At 44.9% G+C, this 18,855-nt stretch overlaps 2 protein-coding genes across 3 annotated transcripts in view; one reads left to right on the forward strand and one right to left on the reverse strand.

The window, feature by feature from the left end:
- The first annotated feature begins 3,522 nt into the window (after window positions 1-3,522).
- On the forward strand, window positions 3,523-17,673 carry Atu (Another transcription unit). The gene is made up of 12 exons (XM_037423346.2): window positions 3,523-3,705; window positions 4,012-4,743; window positions 6,000-6,089; window positions 7,062-7,288; window positions 7,503-7,630; window positions 7,964-8,048; window positions 8,165-8,259; window positions 8,779-8,916; window positions 10,062-10,197; window positions 10,319-10,496; window positions 15,218-15,333; window positions 17,530-17,673. Exons 1-12 carry the CDS (start codon window positions 3,657-3,659, stop codon window positions 17,599-17,601), a joined length of 2,046 nt encoding a protein of 681 aa, XP_037279243.2. The 5' UTR covers window positions 3,523-3,656; the 3' UTR covers window positions 17,602-17,673.
- The window catches only part of Spec2 (CDC42 small effector protein Spec2), a 34,322-nt gene continuing 33,100 nt past the window's right edge, over window positions 17,634-18,855 (reverse strand). For both annotated transcript variants that reach the window (XM_037423345.2, XM_075893538.1), the window contains exon 4: window positions 17,634-18,582. In XM_037423345.2, coding sequence (XP_037279242.1) covers window positions 18,487-18,582 — 96 coding nt within the window. In that variant the 3' untranslated portion in view covers window positions 17,634-18,486. The remainder of the gene's footprint in view (window positions 18,583-18,855) is intronic.

The raw sequence follows: 18,855 nt of genomic DNA on the forward strand, positions 1-18,855 counted from the left end.
TCCCAGCCGCGACGCATTGGCCTGCAATGTAATGAACTACAGATGTTGCGGACCGATTTTCACCCAGCGACGTTTGATACGACCCTACAATACCTCGCAGATATACGACGAGGTGTTGCCCGCGCTGTCGCGGAAGACATGTCAAGCACGAGCGGGCATGCCCACCACGTACGCCGCCACGTGTTGCAGCCTCACAAACTGTGCGCACAAATCTTGAAGGCCAGCATGCTGCTTAGAAGTGTGGCAGCTTGAGCTGGTTGGTATGATATGACAATATTTATAGCGTGAGAGTAGAACGACGACAAGGAGACCAGAAGGACACGAAGGACATGAGCGTGTCCTTCTTGTCTCTCTGTCGTCGTTCTGTTCTCGCGCTACAACTATCGTCCAGCATGCTGGTGTCGTAGTTACAGATGGCGCTGTTGTCATGATTTTATATTTTTACACGTTTTTACGCGTGCTGCTTATGTTGTTCTGTGTTTCCACGTTAATCGATGTCCTCGCGCATCAGGCATCCTATGAAAGGGGGACGAGGCCTGCACGAGAAAGCTTGGCGAAGTCTTGGCGAAGGAACTAGGCCTCACAGCATCAACATGGACGATTCTCGGTGTCGCACACAGGCACAGCTGCTTTGATTGTGCACACACGGCCGAAGCCTGTACATTGACTATATACAGTTACTCTACCGAAGCACATCCCCAGCGCCACCGCAATAAAAAATAACAAAAATGGAAACGGTTATAAAGTTTTCGGATGTTTTTTTTTTTAGTGCATGCTACGCAAAGCAGCACTCAGGTGTGATGCGAAAAAAGAGTACAAAAAATAGTAAGGCGCTGCTGGTTGTCATATTTTCAAACGAAAGTATGGTCACTGATGTCTAAAAACTTTGTGACAGTCATTAAGATGTGTTGGTTACGTTGCTGAGGCTCTGAGAAACGATGAATGAAAACATACGGAAGCTTTTTTTTGTTGCATGCTAATTTTTTATATTTTCTAGTGATGTGAATTTCTTATGATACGAATATTTTTTATGACTCCGTGAGAGTCATATTATTGAGGTTAAAGTCTGGGTTCTTACTTCCCAAAACCACGATATGATTATAAGGGCCGTCGTGAAGGTATCCGAAAAATTTGACCATCCGGTGTTCTTTGGCTGATATCACACAGTACACCAAACTCTACCATTTCCCCTCCAGGCTCCATCGATATGCGACCATGGCTGCCTGGAATAAAAAGAATAGAAGAAAATAGATGGAAAGATAGAGAAGGCAAGCGACAGAAAAAAATTGGCAGTTCCCACGTACAGTGGGAATCGAGCATAAGCGAAGCACGAATGAGCAAGGTTAATAGGTAACTTCAAAATCAGCACAACGTTACGAGAAGGAGGTAAGTTATGCCGTACATGACTTCCATGTCATGATTAATCATGTTTTGACGTTTCATTTGCCTTCGTCATCTATTAACGTCACTTGATATATGAAGCTAGAAAAATGGCCGCGAGCGTGCTATGAGAGTGGCATGTAATCATGTTTACATGGCACCTATATCATGATTATCATGTTTGCACATGTCATTTACATTCGTCGTCCATTCACATCACGTAATACCAGATTTAGTAAACGTGGGACTGGTGAAACAGCTGCGAGAACGCTATGAGCGTAACATGTAGTCATATTTCACATGAAACGCACATGATTATCAGGTTCGGACATCTCGTTTTCCTTCGTCGTCTATTCACTTCCGGCAATACTAAATTTGGTATATGTGAAGCTATCGAAACGGCGGTGAGCGCGTCATGAAGGGCCCAATATACTCCGACGCAACATTGACGAACGCGCAGGCTGGGTGCAGCGACGCCACGCTAGCGAAACGCGAGCACTCAATAGTGTGACGCAAGGCGCGACCAGCGTCCGTCGGCGCGACCCGGGGGCAACCGACGCGAAATGCTACATGCTGCGTTTCACGCCGACGACGTTATTTAGACAGCACAGCGTCTGCCTCTCTTTGTGACGGAGGGACACTCTGTGCGCTCAAACGCGCATGCGTCAAAGCGATGCAGCGCGGGCCTGCGAGTACATGGCAGGCAGATTCACAATGAAGGTCAGCGGGCACATCCACGGATCTCTACTAGGGGAATATACTAGGGGATAAATCGAAGTGTATTGGCGCCTTGAGTGTGGCGTGCATTAATGTTCTTACATAACACGCATCTCATTATTATCATGTTTGCACCAATCAAATACTTTCGTCATCCATTCACGTGACGTAATACCAAATTTCGGCATTTGTGAAGGTAGCCAAATCGCCTCGAGCGCATCATGAGTGTGGCATGTAGTCATGTTGTTACATGACACGCATGCCATGATTTTCATGTTAGGGTCTGTCACTTGTGTTCGCCATGCAGTCATGTCATACCATACCAGTTTCACAACATGTCATGTGAAAGAAACCACCGCAAGAGCAGCAAGATCATGAAATGTAAATCACGACATTCATGACACACGTCAAGATTATCATGTTATAACTAGTCAGTTATTTTCATCATACAGTCATGTTATGTCATACCAAGTTTGGTAGCGATATCATTATCGAAACGGCCAGGAGAGCTTAAAGTCGTGGGTGGATAGATAGATAGATAGATAGATAGATAGATAGATAGATAGATAGATAGATAGATAGATAGATAGATAGATAGATAGATAGATAGATAGATAGATAGATAGATAGATAGATAGATAGATAGATAGATAGATAGATAGATAGATAGATAGATAGATAGATAGATAGATAGATAGATAGATACGCTTAAAGGCGCTGAAGTTCGTCAAGAAATGCTTCGCGTTTAATAGGAGATAGGAAAATTGGGATCCAGTCGAAACAGTCCAAAGGCGGGGCACCACGATGCGAGAGCTTCATGGCGTCAGGACACCGCGGAGGGTAAGCCAGTGTGCGGGAGCTACGCTGTCGTTGAAGATCACGAGGGCACAACTATAGCACGACCGTCCAGCTTGAAATCTCCGAGCGAATTCGTTTGTTTTCAAACATGCCGCGTTTTCAACGTTTGCCGAGCGGTTCAGTCTCGGAGGCCGGGTTTTTGAAGCGAGATCTACTTCACCCACGGCTTCGTCTCCTTTTATCGGCACGACATAACGACGAGGCTCAAAAAAAAAAAAGAGAGGCAAGTTTGCTTTTATAGCAGTTAAAACCCACAGAAAGTTTCTGTGGTCAAAAGCATAACTTGTTTAAAAGTGCAAACCAGCGACTGCTTCTGGCAGCTGCACCTGGCAAATACATAGACTTCGAGATTTAAAAGTGTACGTTCCGGCACCTTCATTGTCTTGGTCGTGAGTGTGTATTATAATAAAATATTCCCATGAAAAATAAAGTTCTTGATTATGTCATAACGCTTTTACTTTGTCCAAACCAGTACAAGTTTTTTTTTTTTTTTTTCAACGAAGACTTTTTTGGACAACAAAACACAAACTGGCTTCGATTAAAAGCCAAGACTATCCGGCCCCAAAAGCCGCCAAAGCAGCCGACGCTTTTCTAATCGTGCCGACGCGCATCAAGCTGCTTGTGCTGTAAATTAAAGTTGTTCCATTTACAGCCAGGTAAAACGTTGGAAAGTATCGTGTGCATCTTGTTGCTAAACAACTATGGATGGAATATTTGGCAGCGATGATTCGAGAGAAGCATCGAGCGCAGGTAAGTGGACAGCTTGTCATGAGACGAGTCTGCTGTGCGGTAGCTGCGCTCCATTCTGTAAACACGAGAACACCGTGACTTCCTTCCTTGAGGGGATCGCTTGTACTGAGACCTGAGTTCCTGACATATAGAGTTATGCGTTTGGAGATTCATGGCTGAACACTTGACTTTCGGTATCATTCGGCATCACTTTCGTGATTGTTTCTTAACGTCTTCATTGGTAGCTTTGTGTTCATTTGAAAAGAGAAATAAAACTGCACCGCAGGGGGACGTGCTGTAACTTTCTGTGCATTTTTTTTTTCGCAGGCTCCAGAAGCGCCTCACCAGCCTCCAGCGAGGGATCGCGGTCTCCTGCGCAACATTCCGACGACGGGGAACAGAGCGAGCATTCCGACGCTGAGGAGCGCTCGGAGAAAAGCTACCACTCGTCACCGCCGAGGAGCCCGGCGTCCGGTGACGAGTCGGGCTACGAGGACAAGGGTGAGGAAGCCTCGGGGGACGAGCGTCGGGATTCGGGCTCGGACGAATCCCGACATGTGGACGACCAGTCCGGTGACGAAGAGACGACGGCTAGGACACCCGCGCGATCGGAGCGTCAGAGCGATGCCTCGGACAACGAGGGCTCCGGCAGCGAGGTGCATCGCTCCGACGAAGAGGACCGCCGATCTGATGACGAGGAACGCCACTCCGATGACGAAGGGCGCCACTCCGACGACGAGGGACAACGTTCTGACGATGAGGTACACCGCTCCGACGGTGAGAGCCGTCGTTCAGACGACGAGGGTCAGCGTTCTGAAGACGAAGGCCGCCGTTCTGAAGACGAGGTACAGCGCTCAGACGACGAGGACCGTCGTTCCGACGACGAAGACCGCCGTTCTGAGGTGGCCGCGGAACGGTCGGGTGCCTCCGGAGACGAAGGCAGCGCAAATGAAGCGAGCGCTAACGAGGCGAGTGGAGACGAGGCCAGCCGAGGCGAGGCGAGTGGAGACGAGGGTTCGGCGCACTCAAACGAAGGCGAAGCACGCGCGGCGGCGTCAGGTAAATTATGGAGAAATCTGAGCGAAAGCTACGTCGCGATCTAATCTTAGTTCTGCCGACTACCTTACAACACATAACTAATTTGAATGAAGTGTGTGTTGATATATCCAGAATGCAACTTATGCGGTCAAAACTAGCTATCATTTACCAGTGAAAGCATGGACATAAGACATTAATAGGACATAGAATATCGAGCCGAGGACAATAATAGTTCTGGTATGCTGTTCGGAAGCTCTTGCACATTCAAGTGGGACATTTAGACATGCTCTCATACCAAATGGGATGACTTCCAGTAGTCGGAAAAGAGATATCTTAGGCTGGAGCTAATGTTTTGGAAAAAGAGCTTCTCATTGCCTTAATGAAGACACCATCTTGTTAAAATATTTTGTCTGGTGTAAGATGTGCCTTGTTTCACCACTCTTTAACACTCCAGTATTTGTCTGCCAGTAAGCCCTGTCTTGCTTGCATACATTGCAAAGCAATCTGCAAACTTGGTAAACCATAGGCTTTGTGCCGTAGTTTCGCATAAAATATGATTTTCGATTCATGAGAGGCAGTTTGTGATGATTGATCACAAACTGCCTCTGATCACAAACTGCACACATTGTCATGGCGTCTAGAAAGAAAATGAAATCTGGAAATATATGAAGTTCTACAGTAATATGTTGCTCGCAAATGTTGGTTCACCCTCCCTTCTTATTGTGATAGTAACAGTCTGGTGTGTGCTAGCCTTTACAAATAAAACATGAACTGTACAACTTTTTTTCGGCAGCTTTTTGTGTAGAAGCTTCCACAAGGTTTCTCTCAAAACAGAGCGAGGCATGTTGGAAACTTAATTTTATCAAAGGTGCCCTTTGTTACACTCATTCTAGCATTGTCACTGTTACACCGATCTGAAAATTTCTTTTCGTTTGCCCGTAATGCTGGGCACATGTTTCACTAACGAGATAACTGTCAACCACTTCACATGTGTGTGTACACTGGTCAGCAAAGATTGCTGTTCACCTCACTAGACTCATTCCATACATTGCTTAAACACGATTTCGTACAATGTAAATGTATTTCGTACAATGCTTAAAGTGCATTACACGAAATACATTTATAACAATGCTTAACTTTGCTCAGGTTCTCTGAGCTGGATTCAGAAAATGCATGCATGTAGAGCAGGAACAATTTTGCATGCCACTTCTGTTCTAGTATGATTGGTGTCTGTGAAGTGCTGTGTTATCTTCCTTGGTGCCGTTACTTGTGAACAGGCTCCGAATCCGATGCTGAGAGCGCCATAGGACGCAAACGAAGGCGATCGGGTGGCAGTGAAGCTGCTTCTGCTGGCTCTGCTGCAGAAGGTGAGAATTAAGCCCAGCGCCCTGTTGCTTTTTCAGTCTTTCTAGGTATTGATCAACAGTTAGTTGTCTTGCAGCAAAGCTTTAAAGGTGATCTACAACAAAAGTTTTGACTGCATGAAAGCCTTAGTTTAAGATAGCTTCCCTACAAAATTATGTTTGAAATTTCATTGGAAACAGCACAGAAAGCTTGTACAAGTAGCAATTTTTGGTGCCGAAATGGGAAGAGGCACCAACATTAAGCTCATTGGAAGCTACAGCTAAAAAGTGCTGTGCACCTTGGTGTGACTGCGGATATAATGGGTCAGAGACACATGATGAAGATAAGATGCCTGTACCTGTGTCACAGTGAAAGCCTCTAGGTTGATCCGTTATCTGCTTAGGTGCTCATTGAAGGCTGCTAACTTCACCATTACTAGCCACACAGCTTCGCTGAGACTGCATTGCTACTTGTAATACTCCCTTTCAAAAGTCTCAATGAACTGAGTCAGAGTGAAATTTTATTTGGCCTATAAATATGGTAATTACTCTTATTAGGCATATATTGAGGGTTGTGGCAAAGGGGAGCAAATGCCAGGAAGGGCTCTCAAGAATTTTCAGGTGTGACTTAGGACTTCCTTTAGCTGTTGCTGGAATTTCGACAGTGATTGTTAAAACTTGTAGAACTTCACACAAAGACAGGTACAAGCTGCAAAGACGCTTCCTGCCAGTTGCAGAGGTGCCGGCAAACTCTATGAGCATTTATGGCAAGGTTGCACTAAAACGCACGCTTCTTGGATATTACTGTAAACACATTAGAATTATCAGCAATACTTATGTCATTGCTCCTGGTTTCGTTTTAACTGATATTTCTGTCTGCCTGCAGTGAATGCTTGGATTGTTCTTACTAGCTCCTGCTTTATGAGGCTGCTGTTGCTGAAGGTTGAACTGCTAGGAGGATGATTAGGTTCCTGATCTGGCGTCTCATGTTGGCAGGTTCGGATGACGACGAAGCAGTAACAGGTCGAAAAAGGGCACGAATCTCCAGCCCCGAGGAGAAGGGCGAAGAAGCTGAGGTGGAGGCTCTCTTCGGTGAAGACTTAGACGACTTGAGCTCGGATGAGGAGGGCGCTGCCAAAAAGAAAGGAGGGGGTGAGACGCCAGTCAAACGCATGGGCAGCGATGAGGAAGAGGAACCGGAGGAGAAGCGAGCGGAACCCGAGGTAATAAGGTGCACCAATACACTTTGTCTCTGTACAACTTATTAGTCATCATTTTAATTGCACTGCGGTGGTTACTGTAAAGCTCATCATAAAGCTTGCTGCCTCGAAAATTGCTTATGGGGGAGTTCAATTATGGCCGTCATTCAGCTCTTCACAGTTTCATGGAAGATGCACATTGAATGCTTGTGGCCCATTTGTGTTCATTCTTTTGCAGCAAGGTGAAGAAGAGGAGGTGCCAGTCCCAGAGACACGCATTGATGTGGAAATCCCACGTATCATGACCAACCTTGGAAACGAGGTCCACTTTGTCAAGCTGCCAAACTTCCTCAGTGTTGACACAAGGTCAGCTTGCCGCATGCCACCGGGTGCCTTTTTCAACGAGCATTGCCACTGAGTACTCATCATTTTGCACACATATCCAGAAAGCGTGGCTCTTGTACTCTTATTTTCTGTTTCACGCGTACAGTATTCCTAACTTTACTGTAGTTGCTAGTGTAACTGCATCAGCTTGTGCATGTTGAGTATAATCAGTGAGTGAGTCATTTCAGGCTGTTTGGAGTTATAGCGTAATAGCCTTATGTTCAGGCGAACGTATGGAGTTATAGCTTGCTGGCCATATGGCTAGGCAAATGGAGGCACCTGTTGTAGAATGCCTTTCTCACTGTATCTGTGCAGGCCTTATGATCCTCAGTGGTATGAGGATGAAGTAGATGAAGATGAAGTGCTTGACGAAGAAGGAAGAGCACGACTCAAACTGAAGGTGTGTGTTCTTGAATTGACTGGCTCATATCATCTTTACATTGCTCCGAGAACCGGTGCAGCAGCCCCATTTGTGTTACTCATTGCATCGTTGCTGGGATTCGCCATTGCTTGCAGGTTGAAAACACGGTCCGGTGGCGCTACCTCTATGATAAGATGGGTAATCCAGTGAGGCAGAGCAACGCCCGGATAATCAAGTGGTCAGATGGGAGGCAAGTGTTCATTCGACTAGTTTTCCATGTCCAGGGCATGATGCTCTTTGAGATTTGTGCACATCAGTCCTTTGTATATACGTTAACTGAAGAGAACATAACATCGATGGCACGCTGAACTATTGATGCTTTCGATTATTTCTACAAAGCTCTTCAATCTTGAGCTGAAGGGCTAAATAACAAGTAGCAGCTTACAAAATAGTTGACGACATTCCCTCTGTCTGTACTCTCGTATCAATCAATATAATTTCCATCCAACAAGCACCTTCAGGGACCTGTGAGAGCAATATGCTACTGATTGTCCCTGTAGTGGCTGTCCCCTTTTGCTTCCTTTAAAACATGCCTTTCTTTGCTCATCTTTTTTGTTTATGCATAACGTGCATTTGTATTTCATGTATTTCATTTGAAATGCTAGGCCAACAGGAAGTGCTGCTGGTATTCGCTGATTTGTTAGCAGCATACACAGGGTGGAGTTGTACTGCCCTCTATCGGCCTGAAGTATGGTGCCCATCTATGCAGCATGTCACTACATCTGGGCTCTGAAATCTTCGACGTGCACAAGCAGTCACTGATGCAAGGAGATCACAACCACTTGTTCATTCGTCAAGGCACTGGTTTGCAGGGGCAGGCTGTCTTCCGCACGAAACTCAGCTTCAGGCAAGTTACCAACTGTTCTATGTCATCGTCAATATGAAACTAGCTGTCAAAAAGCCTAGCTCCACTGACAGACGACGTTTAGGCATAGTCAGTCAGCTTTTCCTTTTTGCCCACTCTTTTAAACTAGGCAGACAATTCCTTTCAAGGACATCATTTATGTCCTGCAACACATGCTGCCAGCAGTTCGATTTTTTTGTAGGTCTGCGATTGCTATTGGTTCTTTTTATTTTAACATCGGCATTAGCCATATTTAAGGTCATTGTACTATCAGCTTCAAATTAGAAAAGTGGCAAGCATTAGCAATGACGCAGTGTGCTCCGTCCAGTCATCACCGTAGACATGCGTAGTGCTGCGATACCTGAGTGGTACTATTGGATGGCGCGCATTGTACTATTTATGTGATTGCCATTGTTTGGGTTTTGTTGCACGTCGATAGAACATGCTTCACTAAGAAGCAGAATTGTGTGTAGGTCAGCCATCTTGCATGCAAGAGGAACCACAGACAAAAAAAAAAAAGTGTTGTGTTTGCAGAAACTGAGCTTGTCCCAACACCAAGAATAGTAACCTGCCTGCTATACTCGTGGAATACTTTTTTTTATTAGCTTAACATATGTAACCTGCAAAAGCAGCAGTGGTTAGACTTGTTTTTTATGCAACATCTTGTTGTCCGAGCTGAAGCGTTGCCCTGCACTGATTTCTACATTGTGTTCGGTGCACCGGAGTAGATTGTCAAAGCATATGCCAGTTAGTAACCATGACCGAATTCGATCTATAAAAAAAAAGAGAAAAGGAAAATTTTCGTGAGCATTTGCCTAGATTTCGATGATTAAAAAAGGGCAGTGACATGGTAGTGGGAAGTGCTGTCATTGGTAACATTAGTTGTGCCCTAATGGCAACTTCTGTGTGCTACACGGTTGTTTTTAAAATCGCTATCAGAGTTGTGTTTTACAAAAAGAGGGTTGCGACTACGGGTCTCTGCAGGATCTATGTGGCAACTCTAGCATAAAATCCGATTTTGTGCTATGCTGTCTACGGCAGTAATATGATGCTATCTTTTTTAACAGTAAAAATTTTAAGTTTTGTGTAAAAGACATGCAGCAAAGTGGACCGAAATATATGAGCTCTTCCCCTCTCTGTCTCCTTAGGCCTCACTCGACCGACAGCTTCACCCATCGCAAGATGACACTGTCACTCGCTGGTCGTAGCCAAAAGACGCAAAAGATTCGAGTGCTGCCTCAGGTTGGCCAGGATCCCGAGGCACACCGCAGTGAAATGATCAAGGTTTGTCTTACGTTATTTTTTCAAGACTCTTACTCGGCTGTAGACAGACCTCTTAGTGACAGCCAGACGATGGCACTGTTAGCTCCAAGCCCTTACTAATGGAATTCACACATTTATGCAGAAAGAGGAAGATCGGCTTCGGGCATCGATCCGGCGCGAGAGCAAGCAGCGGCGCCTTCGCGAGAAGTCCCATTCACGTGGTCTCAGTGCAGCGTACCTGGAGGCCGATGAAGATGATGCAGCCATTTCCCTGTCGGCCATCAAGAGCAAGTACCGTCGCGGAGGGGCTGCACTTAAGGGTAAGCACGGTATTGAGAGTTGGAATCCTGTGCCTAGACACCACATTTTCATAGTTGACAGTTGGGACTTTCATCTTTGTACCATGTGCATAACACTTCCCTACTGCAACAATTTCATAGCATTGGCATATTTCAGTTAGTTTGGCAGCTTATTTCTTTTCTTCCCTTCTCTAGCTTTCATTTTTCTATTCCCTTTTCCAATTAACTCTCATAAAATAACAAACAGACACTTTTTTTGGATTTCTTGCTCCCCTGCCTTCACATCTTCCCTCAAAACTACTTTACATATACTTTACTTGAACTCTGTCCTATTTGGCAATTTCAATACATACCCAACATTAATATAGTTAACACAGACACAGTGGCCAACATGGCCACATGTTTCTCAGAGGGGCCCTGAAACACTTTTTGAACATGGCCAGGAAGTGCTGACGATTGTTAGACGAGCAGCAAGTGAACCAAACATTGTAGCACAGCATGCGGCTTGGAGTCAACAACAAATTTTCCAAATCTGCTCGAAATCGCTTGGTCTTCTCTTCACAAATAATGTTGTCAGTACCATTTTGAATGCGTCATGACACTGCCGTGGTAAATTTTTATGATAACTAGAACTGTGCGAATAGCAAGATTTTGGGTGCAGAGCGAATTTGAATATTGGAGCCATGAGTACGACTCAAATTGAATATTTTTCCAATACCTCGAAGCGAAATTTGCAGAAAGAGGCATTGGAGAGGATTTCTAAGCATATTTTTATGAGATGGCAACATGAAAGTGCTTCTTTTTGTTAGGTTGATAAAGTGCTGACGAGATAGTGTGCCATAATCAAGAATGAGGCAGTGCAGAGGCCCAATTGTATTTATGTACATGATTTGGTGCAACCACAGCGTTCCCGACAAAACTTTACATGTGAAAGGTAGAGCCCTCCTCTTTCAACACCTGTGGAAGTTCAACTGACGTGGCGATGCGGATGTGCTCCTTTCAAGCTCAGAGTTCCAAATCTACCCCGTAAACGACAATATATAAGAAAATCTGAAATTTTGGGCGATAAGAATCTCCGGCGTTTAATTTTTGGGGCTTCCTGCCCAAATTTCTGGTCCAAAGCAGAATTTCCATATCTTGTCACCTTTTCCATATCTATCATCTCTATGTTAGAAGTGGCGTTTTCTTCGATCAATACTTTCAAGATATCGCATCCTGAAAGGCAGCTTTGCCGCGGTATGAAACTGTGATGAGGTGAAGCCGTATTGAAAATCTGAAGGGGACATTTTTAATTGGATCCGAAACAGTATGTGTAGTATTCTCTTTAGGAGTCTGAAAGGCAGCTTTGCCAAAATACGAGTGTGTATCGAGGTGAAGCATATTGAAAATTTAAAGAAGTCACTATTAATTAGATGTTGACTGTATTTGCCTGTGGAAAGTTTGAATAGTGAAATTCCAGTGCGAATCGAATCTACTATTATAAAAATTGTGCTGATGATCACATGATAGTGAGCTGCACATTTAGAGAAATGAAAGTGTGCAAGGTCACGACAGGCACTGGTGTATGGACACAGCATCTTGCCTATTAGCTATTCCCCCCAATGTAGCTTTCAGCATGCTTGCTGGGTTAAAAGGAGAGAGAGAAAATACCTAGATTGTGCTACAAATGCATGAAGCTCGACTCGTGCTCAACGTGCTCTAAAAAATGTTTGAGGCAGTTGATTTGTGAGGTAATAAACTGCGATAACAAGGTCATTCAACGATCATTTGGAAAAATGTTGCGGGGTCCCTTTAACTAAGAGGTGCTGGAACACTTTTCGAGTAAAATCGGAGCTTGTCGACCTTTAATTCAGTAAAGATGCACATCTGAATATCTGTGATATTACGAAGCTACAAGAAAATAGTTCATATTTTGCTCTTTCGGTCTCGATAAATGGCTGTCTTTTTAATATTTTGTTTTCTCTCACATTACGCATCTGGCATGCAACATATTGTAGTGATGTTGAAGGACTTGGGGGTATGAGAAAACGTATTTATTGAAAGGGCGAACCTGTGCCCACAACTCAAGGTGACTATGATCGTAGGACTATGCGTCAGTAGAACACCAAAGCTGTCCTTCAGCCGCCTTTTTCCTTTCCGCGAGATGTCCCGAGCACGTGGCACATATCAGCCGGGTCCACCTGGGGGCTCGTGCCATCATCGTCTCTGGGCGGCACAACACGGCGTGCATGTGTCGTGCTTCTTCGGCTCTTTGCAAGAAGTCGTCTAGGTGCGCGCGGTGATCGACGCGTTGTTTGAATGCAGGCAAGATGTCGTGCCATAATCCCCCACCTCATGCTCATTGCCCTTATGCATCAGGCAATGAATGGATTTCTGGTAGGCGTCACTGGTTTTCCGATGATCTTTAATAGTAAGACTTCATCCGGACTACATGTACCACCTCTGTACGGTTGCAGAGTTTCACATAGCTTAAACGATGGACTACTTCGTAAGGCACGAAGTATCGGCTAAGAAGTTTTTCAGAGAGTCCACGGCGATGCACTGGGGTCCATATTCATACTTTGTCACTGGGCTGATAATGTGCTTCAGTACGACGCTGATCGTACTGGCAGGAGTCGATAGGCTGTTGGCGGCGTATTCTGTATCTCGCCATCTGTCGTGCTTCCTCAGCTCTTTGCAAGAAGTCGTCAAGGTCGGGTGGATTGCTGCTTTCATCATTTAGTGGTACCATGTCATCCAGTGGAGTGGTGACTGTTCGGCCGATTACAAGTTCGCATGGTGCCACTCGCGTTGTTTCTTGAACGGCTGTAATATATGCGAGCGTGATGTAAAGTAATATTTTATCCCACAGTTTATGTTCAACGTGGACATACATTGAAAGCATATCAGTCAGAGTTCTGTTCAGGGCGCTCGGTTAGGCCACTTGTTTGAGGATGGTATGCCGTAGTTCTTCTGTGATCTATATGGGTCATTCGCATCAGACATTTCCTTAGGTCTGCAGTAAAAGCTGTGCCACGATCTGTAATTATGAGGATGGGTGCACCATGCCTGAAGACTATGTTGTTGATGAAGAACTTGGCAACTTCAAGAGCTGTTGCTCTATACAGAGAGTCAGTCTCAGCTTAACAGGCGAGATAGTCCTTGGCTACGACTATCCACTTCTTGCCTGCAGTCTATGTCGGAAAAGGCCCTAGAAGATCCATACAGACTTGTTGGAATGGGGCATCCGGCGTTTCTATTGGCTGGAGGAGGCCGGCTGGTCTCACAGATGGAGTTTTGAGTCTTTGACACTCGCGGCAAGTTTTCACGTAGTGCTTAACTGATGCTAACAGCTTTGACCAGTAGTATTTTTAGATGAATTCTGGGGAATGTACGGCTGACACCCATATGTACAGATGCTGGTTCGTCTTGACATGCGTGCAGAATCTCGTCTCGTAAAGATGCATGTACAATCAGTAAAAACTTGTCACCGTTGGGCTCGAAGTTCCTCTTGTAAAGGACGCCTTCTTGAAGACAGAATAAAGGGAGCTCTCTGGATAAAGTGCGTGGGACTTTAATGTTGAGTCTTCGGAGATGCTGTATAAGCAGCAGCAAATCTGGGTCATTTTGTTGTTAAGCGATTTATGATGCCTGGACGATGCCTAGAGACGGCAAGTCTTCTTCCTCTGGCTCACTTGCGTCCACTGGTGCGCATGACAGGCAATCCGCATCGCTGTGTTTTTCCCCAGATTTGTATACCAAAGTAATATCATACCCTTGTAGACTAAGGCTCTGTCTTGCTAGTCGACCAGAGTGCTCGTGCCATCGTCGTCTCTGGGTGGCACAACACAGCGTGCATGTGTGTCCTTGTGCGTGCAGTGATGGACACGTTTGAATGCAGGCGAGAAATTGCGGCAATATACTCTCTTTCAAACACTATGCGCCAATGTGGGTCACTTCTATGCAGCCAGTCATGGTATTGCTCTTCAGCGCATACCGTCTGAACGATCGCCGCCCGCTTATTGGCGCACGTTAGCTTTCCTCTACATGCCTTGCAAGCTAGATATACAAGTAGACATCGCTTTACATTCATCCCATTGACTGCACTTAAAAATATGCAAGCCGACACAAGACAAGGTATAGACATTGTACTCCTGTACATAATTTGAGCAGATTGCTAGGCAAGAATCACACGGCGTTTGTACTCTTTGTGCTACATCATGTAAGTATTATAGCTGTAATGAATGCTACCATCTTGCACCTCTGCACCCGAAGTAGCAGCCAATACGCTCCTAGCAAAAGTAAGTTGTGACACTGAATATCTCATTCAGTGTTGCAACTTGCCTCGCTTGCCATCCGCAGTGCTCGTGTGAAAGAGGGAAAACACTCCTTTTATATGAGAAATGCCTAAAACCCTGTTTATACTTGATGTGTCTGATAAATATTTGCAGTAGAAAATTTATGAGGCAGTCAAGTTTATTGTTTATTCATGTTTAACAATAATGAGTGTGGCCAAGAGATTTGCATGTGACATGTGCACAGTGCCTGTGAATGTAAAGATTTGCATTATCTATTCTAAAACTGCCTTTTGTGTCTTCTGTGGTCTAAATCTTGAAGGTCATCAAGTTTTGAATCTTTATTGCTGTGTAATGGGATTCTTGAATACGTTATCAACCTGAGACGAATTGTTTTTTCTCATTCAAGTGCTCGCGTGTCTGTGGCTTTGCCAGCAGTAATCATTCTGTACTACTTGTCCTTTTCAGAGCGCCCTTCCATTTACTCTTCTGAGGAGGACGCATCTGATCTAGAAGAACAACGCGCTCGACGATTAGAGAAAGCTAAAGCCGGACCAGAAAATGATGACGATGACAGTGACCTGGTAAGTCGCCATCATGTTCACTATACATGTGCATGCAGCCACAATGCCATGCATTGTTAACATTGTTGTGGTTTCTGTAGTGAGCAGATTTCTAAGATTCAAGTCTTTTCTTGGCAAGGATTGAACTTGCATATAGCTTATGCTAACATGCTTACAGTGCAGTCCAATTATAATGATATCCAAGTGCTAACAAAATTTCATCGTTATAACCAATAATTGTAATTAGCAGATTGAGAAAAGAAGCACTAAAGTGAGGTCATAACATCTTATTTCTATGCAAGTTAGGTAGTGCAACTATTGTTTGTGGAAAAGCCATCCTGTCAGCTTTGATTGCTTCAGGCAGAGCTTGAGCACATCTTTTTTTATTAAGAGCATGAAGGTGCTCCACATAGCTTAGTGGAATGCCCTTCGTGAAAAGAAAGTCCCGGAGCGACTGTGTCATTTGTTGGGCTTCTCGAGATGAGAGTACCTGGGTAGGCTGCCCAACCAAGTCGTCGCGAGTTGCTGCTCTCACTGCTGTCTGAAACACGTGTACGTGCAACAATTGTTCATTACTGAAACACACGGACGTTTCCGCAATATCGTCTGCATAAAGTAAGTGGTCCACACACGACGCATTTTTGCTAAGCACCAACCAGAACTCCAAGCAGCTTTGTCAATGAGCGCTTGGCAGGCCTCTCCTGGCATCTCTTCGGAAGTTAGGAAGGAACGCTCGTCCTCCTCTCGCTTCCTCATAAGTTGTAGTTCAAATTGCGCCACTTCTCTCTCATAAATAGACGTGGCATGAAAGGCCACTCTTTGCGCTTGCCAGGCGTGGCCAGTTTTGGTTTCAACATTGAAATTCAATGATGAATCTATCAAAATATGTGTAACTTTTGTGACTTCTAAAAACTGGGTATGCCATAGATTATCATGCGGAACAACTTTCTAGTATAAACAACAGCCCTCATGTCACTAATTAAAAAATTAAGTTCTAGTTATATTTGTCACATGAATGTAATTTTAGCTGCAGAAAAGTATTTTCCCTCAACATGTGCAAAAACAGCAGGAACCCGATTGTCATAGAAGTTTTATAAAAACTGAAGCCATTATTGGCTAACTTGAGGAAATTAAGCGGAAATAGTGCAACAGCAAGACACTATGCCTTATTGTGGATGATAATTTGTGGATGTATGTTGGGCAGGCAGGTTGTTGCATTAAGATGTTGACCCACCACGGTGGTCCAGTGGTTATGGTGCTCAACAGCTGAGACGAAGGTCGCAGCATTGAATCGTGGCCACATTTTCGATGGAGATGAAAATGGTTTTTGATACTCATGCACTGTATAGAACACCAAGTGGTCGAAGTTCTGGGATGTTACACCCTAACATTTATTATCAAAATGTTGACGGGCAAGGCAGTTTCTTATTGACTGGCACAAGTGTGCCAAATCTTTCAATGCGGCAACGAAAGACTAAGCATAGCAGTGCCTCTGCTCTAAAATTTAACTTTTGTGCTTGTTGCTGCTGCTATGCAGGAGACGTCGCCATTTAGCTCATTTTCATCCTCTTCACACTTTGCCTTGTGGCCCAGTGGACTGCTGCAACTCGTACCTGCTTTCCGGTTGTCAATCTCTAATGCGAGCACGAAGTAATTTGAAGGAAAATGGGAGGGCATCACTCGTCAGAAACCAACAGTGAGGCTTAAGTTAATGCCAATGTCCACTGGTAGAGTGTTGGCAGATAGCACGGGGTGCTACTAACCCAGACTAATCGATGTTATACCAGAAAACGCTATTGACCCCAAATTATATTAGGCAGCAGCTCTTGCAGTCCACAAAGCTTTGCATAAAATCTGTGCCCAGCCTGTGGGCTTTCCACTTTGAAGCCTGTACTGTACAGTGCACCAACTCTTAGCTTACCATCATTCAACATAAACGGAGTGATATTTTTCTACTACAATGTAGCTGTTGAATCACTGATCAGTGTGCACATTTGGAATGCACATCTGTGAATGCACATCTGTGAATGCATGTGGACTGTATGGCATGAGCACAATGCTAAACATTACATTGCGCGTGATGAACACAACACAGGACATGAGAGAATGCAAGGCACACACACACACATTTCATGTAGAAAATTAGTGCCACGAGTGTTCTCTGGTGTCCCACGTTACGTGTGCAAGATGCTATAATAGGTTTCTTTCCTTCAACAGGACTACTTCGACAAAAAGGCGGAAAGCAAAAAAGCGAAGAAGGCCATTGAAGAGAGTGATGAGGACGACTAGGCATCCTCAATTGTTTCATACTGTACATACTCTTATTCATAGATAAACATTTTTTTTTATTCATGTCTTGCACATTGGCAGTGCTTGTCCATTTTCTTCCACTTTGATAAAAGATCTTTATTCCTCTCTACAAGTAAAGGGTGCCTTCTTGCCGTCATTAAATACTACCAGTCTAACAGTCGTTACAAACTCTTCTGGTATGTCTCTCTAAACACATTTCTTTTAAAGATACGCACACTGCAGCCACACCTGGCTGGCTGCGTCCACAACACAAACACACACTACAAGGTGGGAAAGCGAGGGGGTGGCAGGTGAGGGTGTAAAAAGGACTCCTTCAACATGACCTGCTTCTATGTACACAATGTGCTCGTCTAAACAACCTGTGTTGTGACAGCGTCCTAAATAGTTGCTGCACTGAATAGACAGTTATAATAGAAAAAAAAATGAACGGCTTGGGAAGAGTTCTGCCGTCGAGACTCCTTACAGTAAAGAATTTTTTCTTCTTTTGTCCCTTAGCTAGGGGGGGGGGGGGGGGGGCGGCACACTTCACTCCAGCTTCATGTGGCTGGGATGCACAAACCGTGCACGAGCAAATCGTAATGTCTCTGCGCCAGTGCTCCTTATTAAAAAAAATTAATATAAAATATGCACGGCTCAGTCACTGCTCAGTGCTGCTAACCACACTTGTACAGGTTGCTACGGTTAGAAGAAAAGAGGGGGTGGAGGGGTGAGGTTTCAAAAAGGGGAGCGCGAGGCCTTTGGTCCATCTGGCATCATCACAAGTGGCCGCCGTTCGGCAAGTCTGCCGCCATCACACCACAGGGGCAACACACACCCCATGTCTCGAGCCGAGGAGTTGCAACGGGCCCCCCCTCGCACACGCGGTCACTGCTGAACGTCCACCACAGGGATTGACACATTCACTGGAAGAGCGTACTCGTAGCCACCCTTAGAGGCCATCTGGTTCTGGAGTGCGTTGAGCTGCAAGCACAAGTAAGTGGATGCTGCAGTGAATCGCAAACCCAATGAAGCACTCTTGGCATATAGTGTTTACTGTAGGGGCAGTGCCCTAACATTCAGGATTGCACGGGCCAAAGCCCAGACAGCTACATGAGTCCACAACACGTTCGGTCTAGTCTGTAGCACAGCATAGCGCTCCACTTAGACAACGCTCTGCTAATACGCAGAATATCTGGGAAGTATGGCAGCTATTGTTCCTTAGATATGCACTTGGAACGATAAAGGGGAAGAAGA

Source organism: Rhipicephalus microplus, chromosome 4, assembly GCF_043290135.1.
Source record: "Rhipicephalus microplus isolate Deutch F79 chromosome 4, USDA_Rmic, whole genome shotgun sequence".
Lineage (NCBI taxonomy): Eukaryota > Metazoa > Arthropoda > Arachnida > Ixodida > Ixodidae > Rhipicephalus > Rhipicephalus microplus.

Bases quoted from the DNA above. Each gene is read 5' to 3' on its own strand.
- Atu (XM_037423346.2), top strand. From the start codon at position 3,657: ATGGATGGAATATTTGGCAGCGATGATTCGAGAGAAGCATCGAGCGCA. The intron at 7,631-7,963 runs GTCAGCTTGCCG...GTATCTGTGCAG, and splicing joins TTCCTCAGTGTTGACACAAG to GCCTTATGATCCTCAGTGGT. The intron at 8,049-8,164 runs GTGTGTGTTCTT...CATTGCTTGCAG, and splicing joins GAGCACGACTCAAACTGAAG to GTTGAAAACACGGTCCGGTG.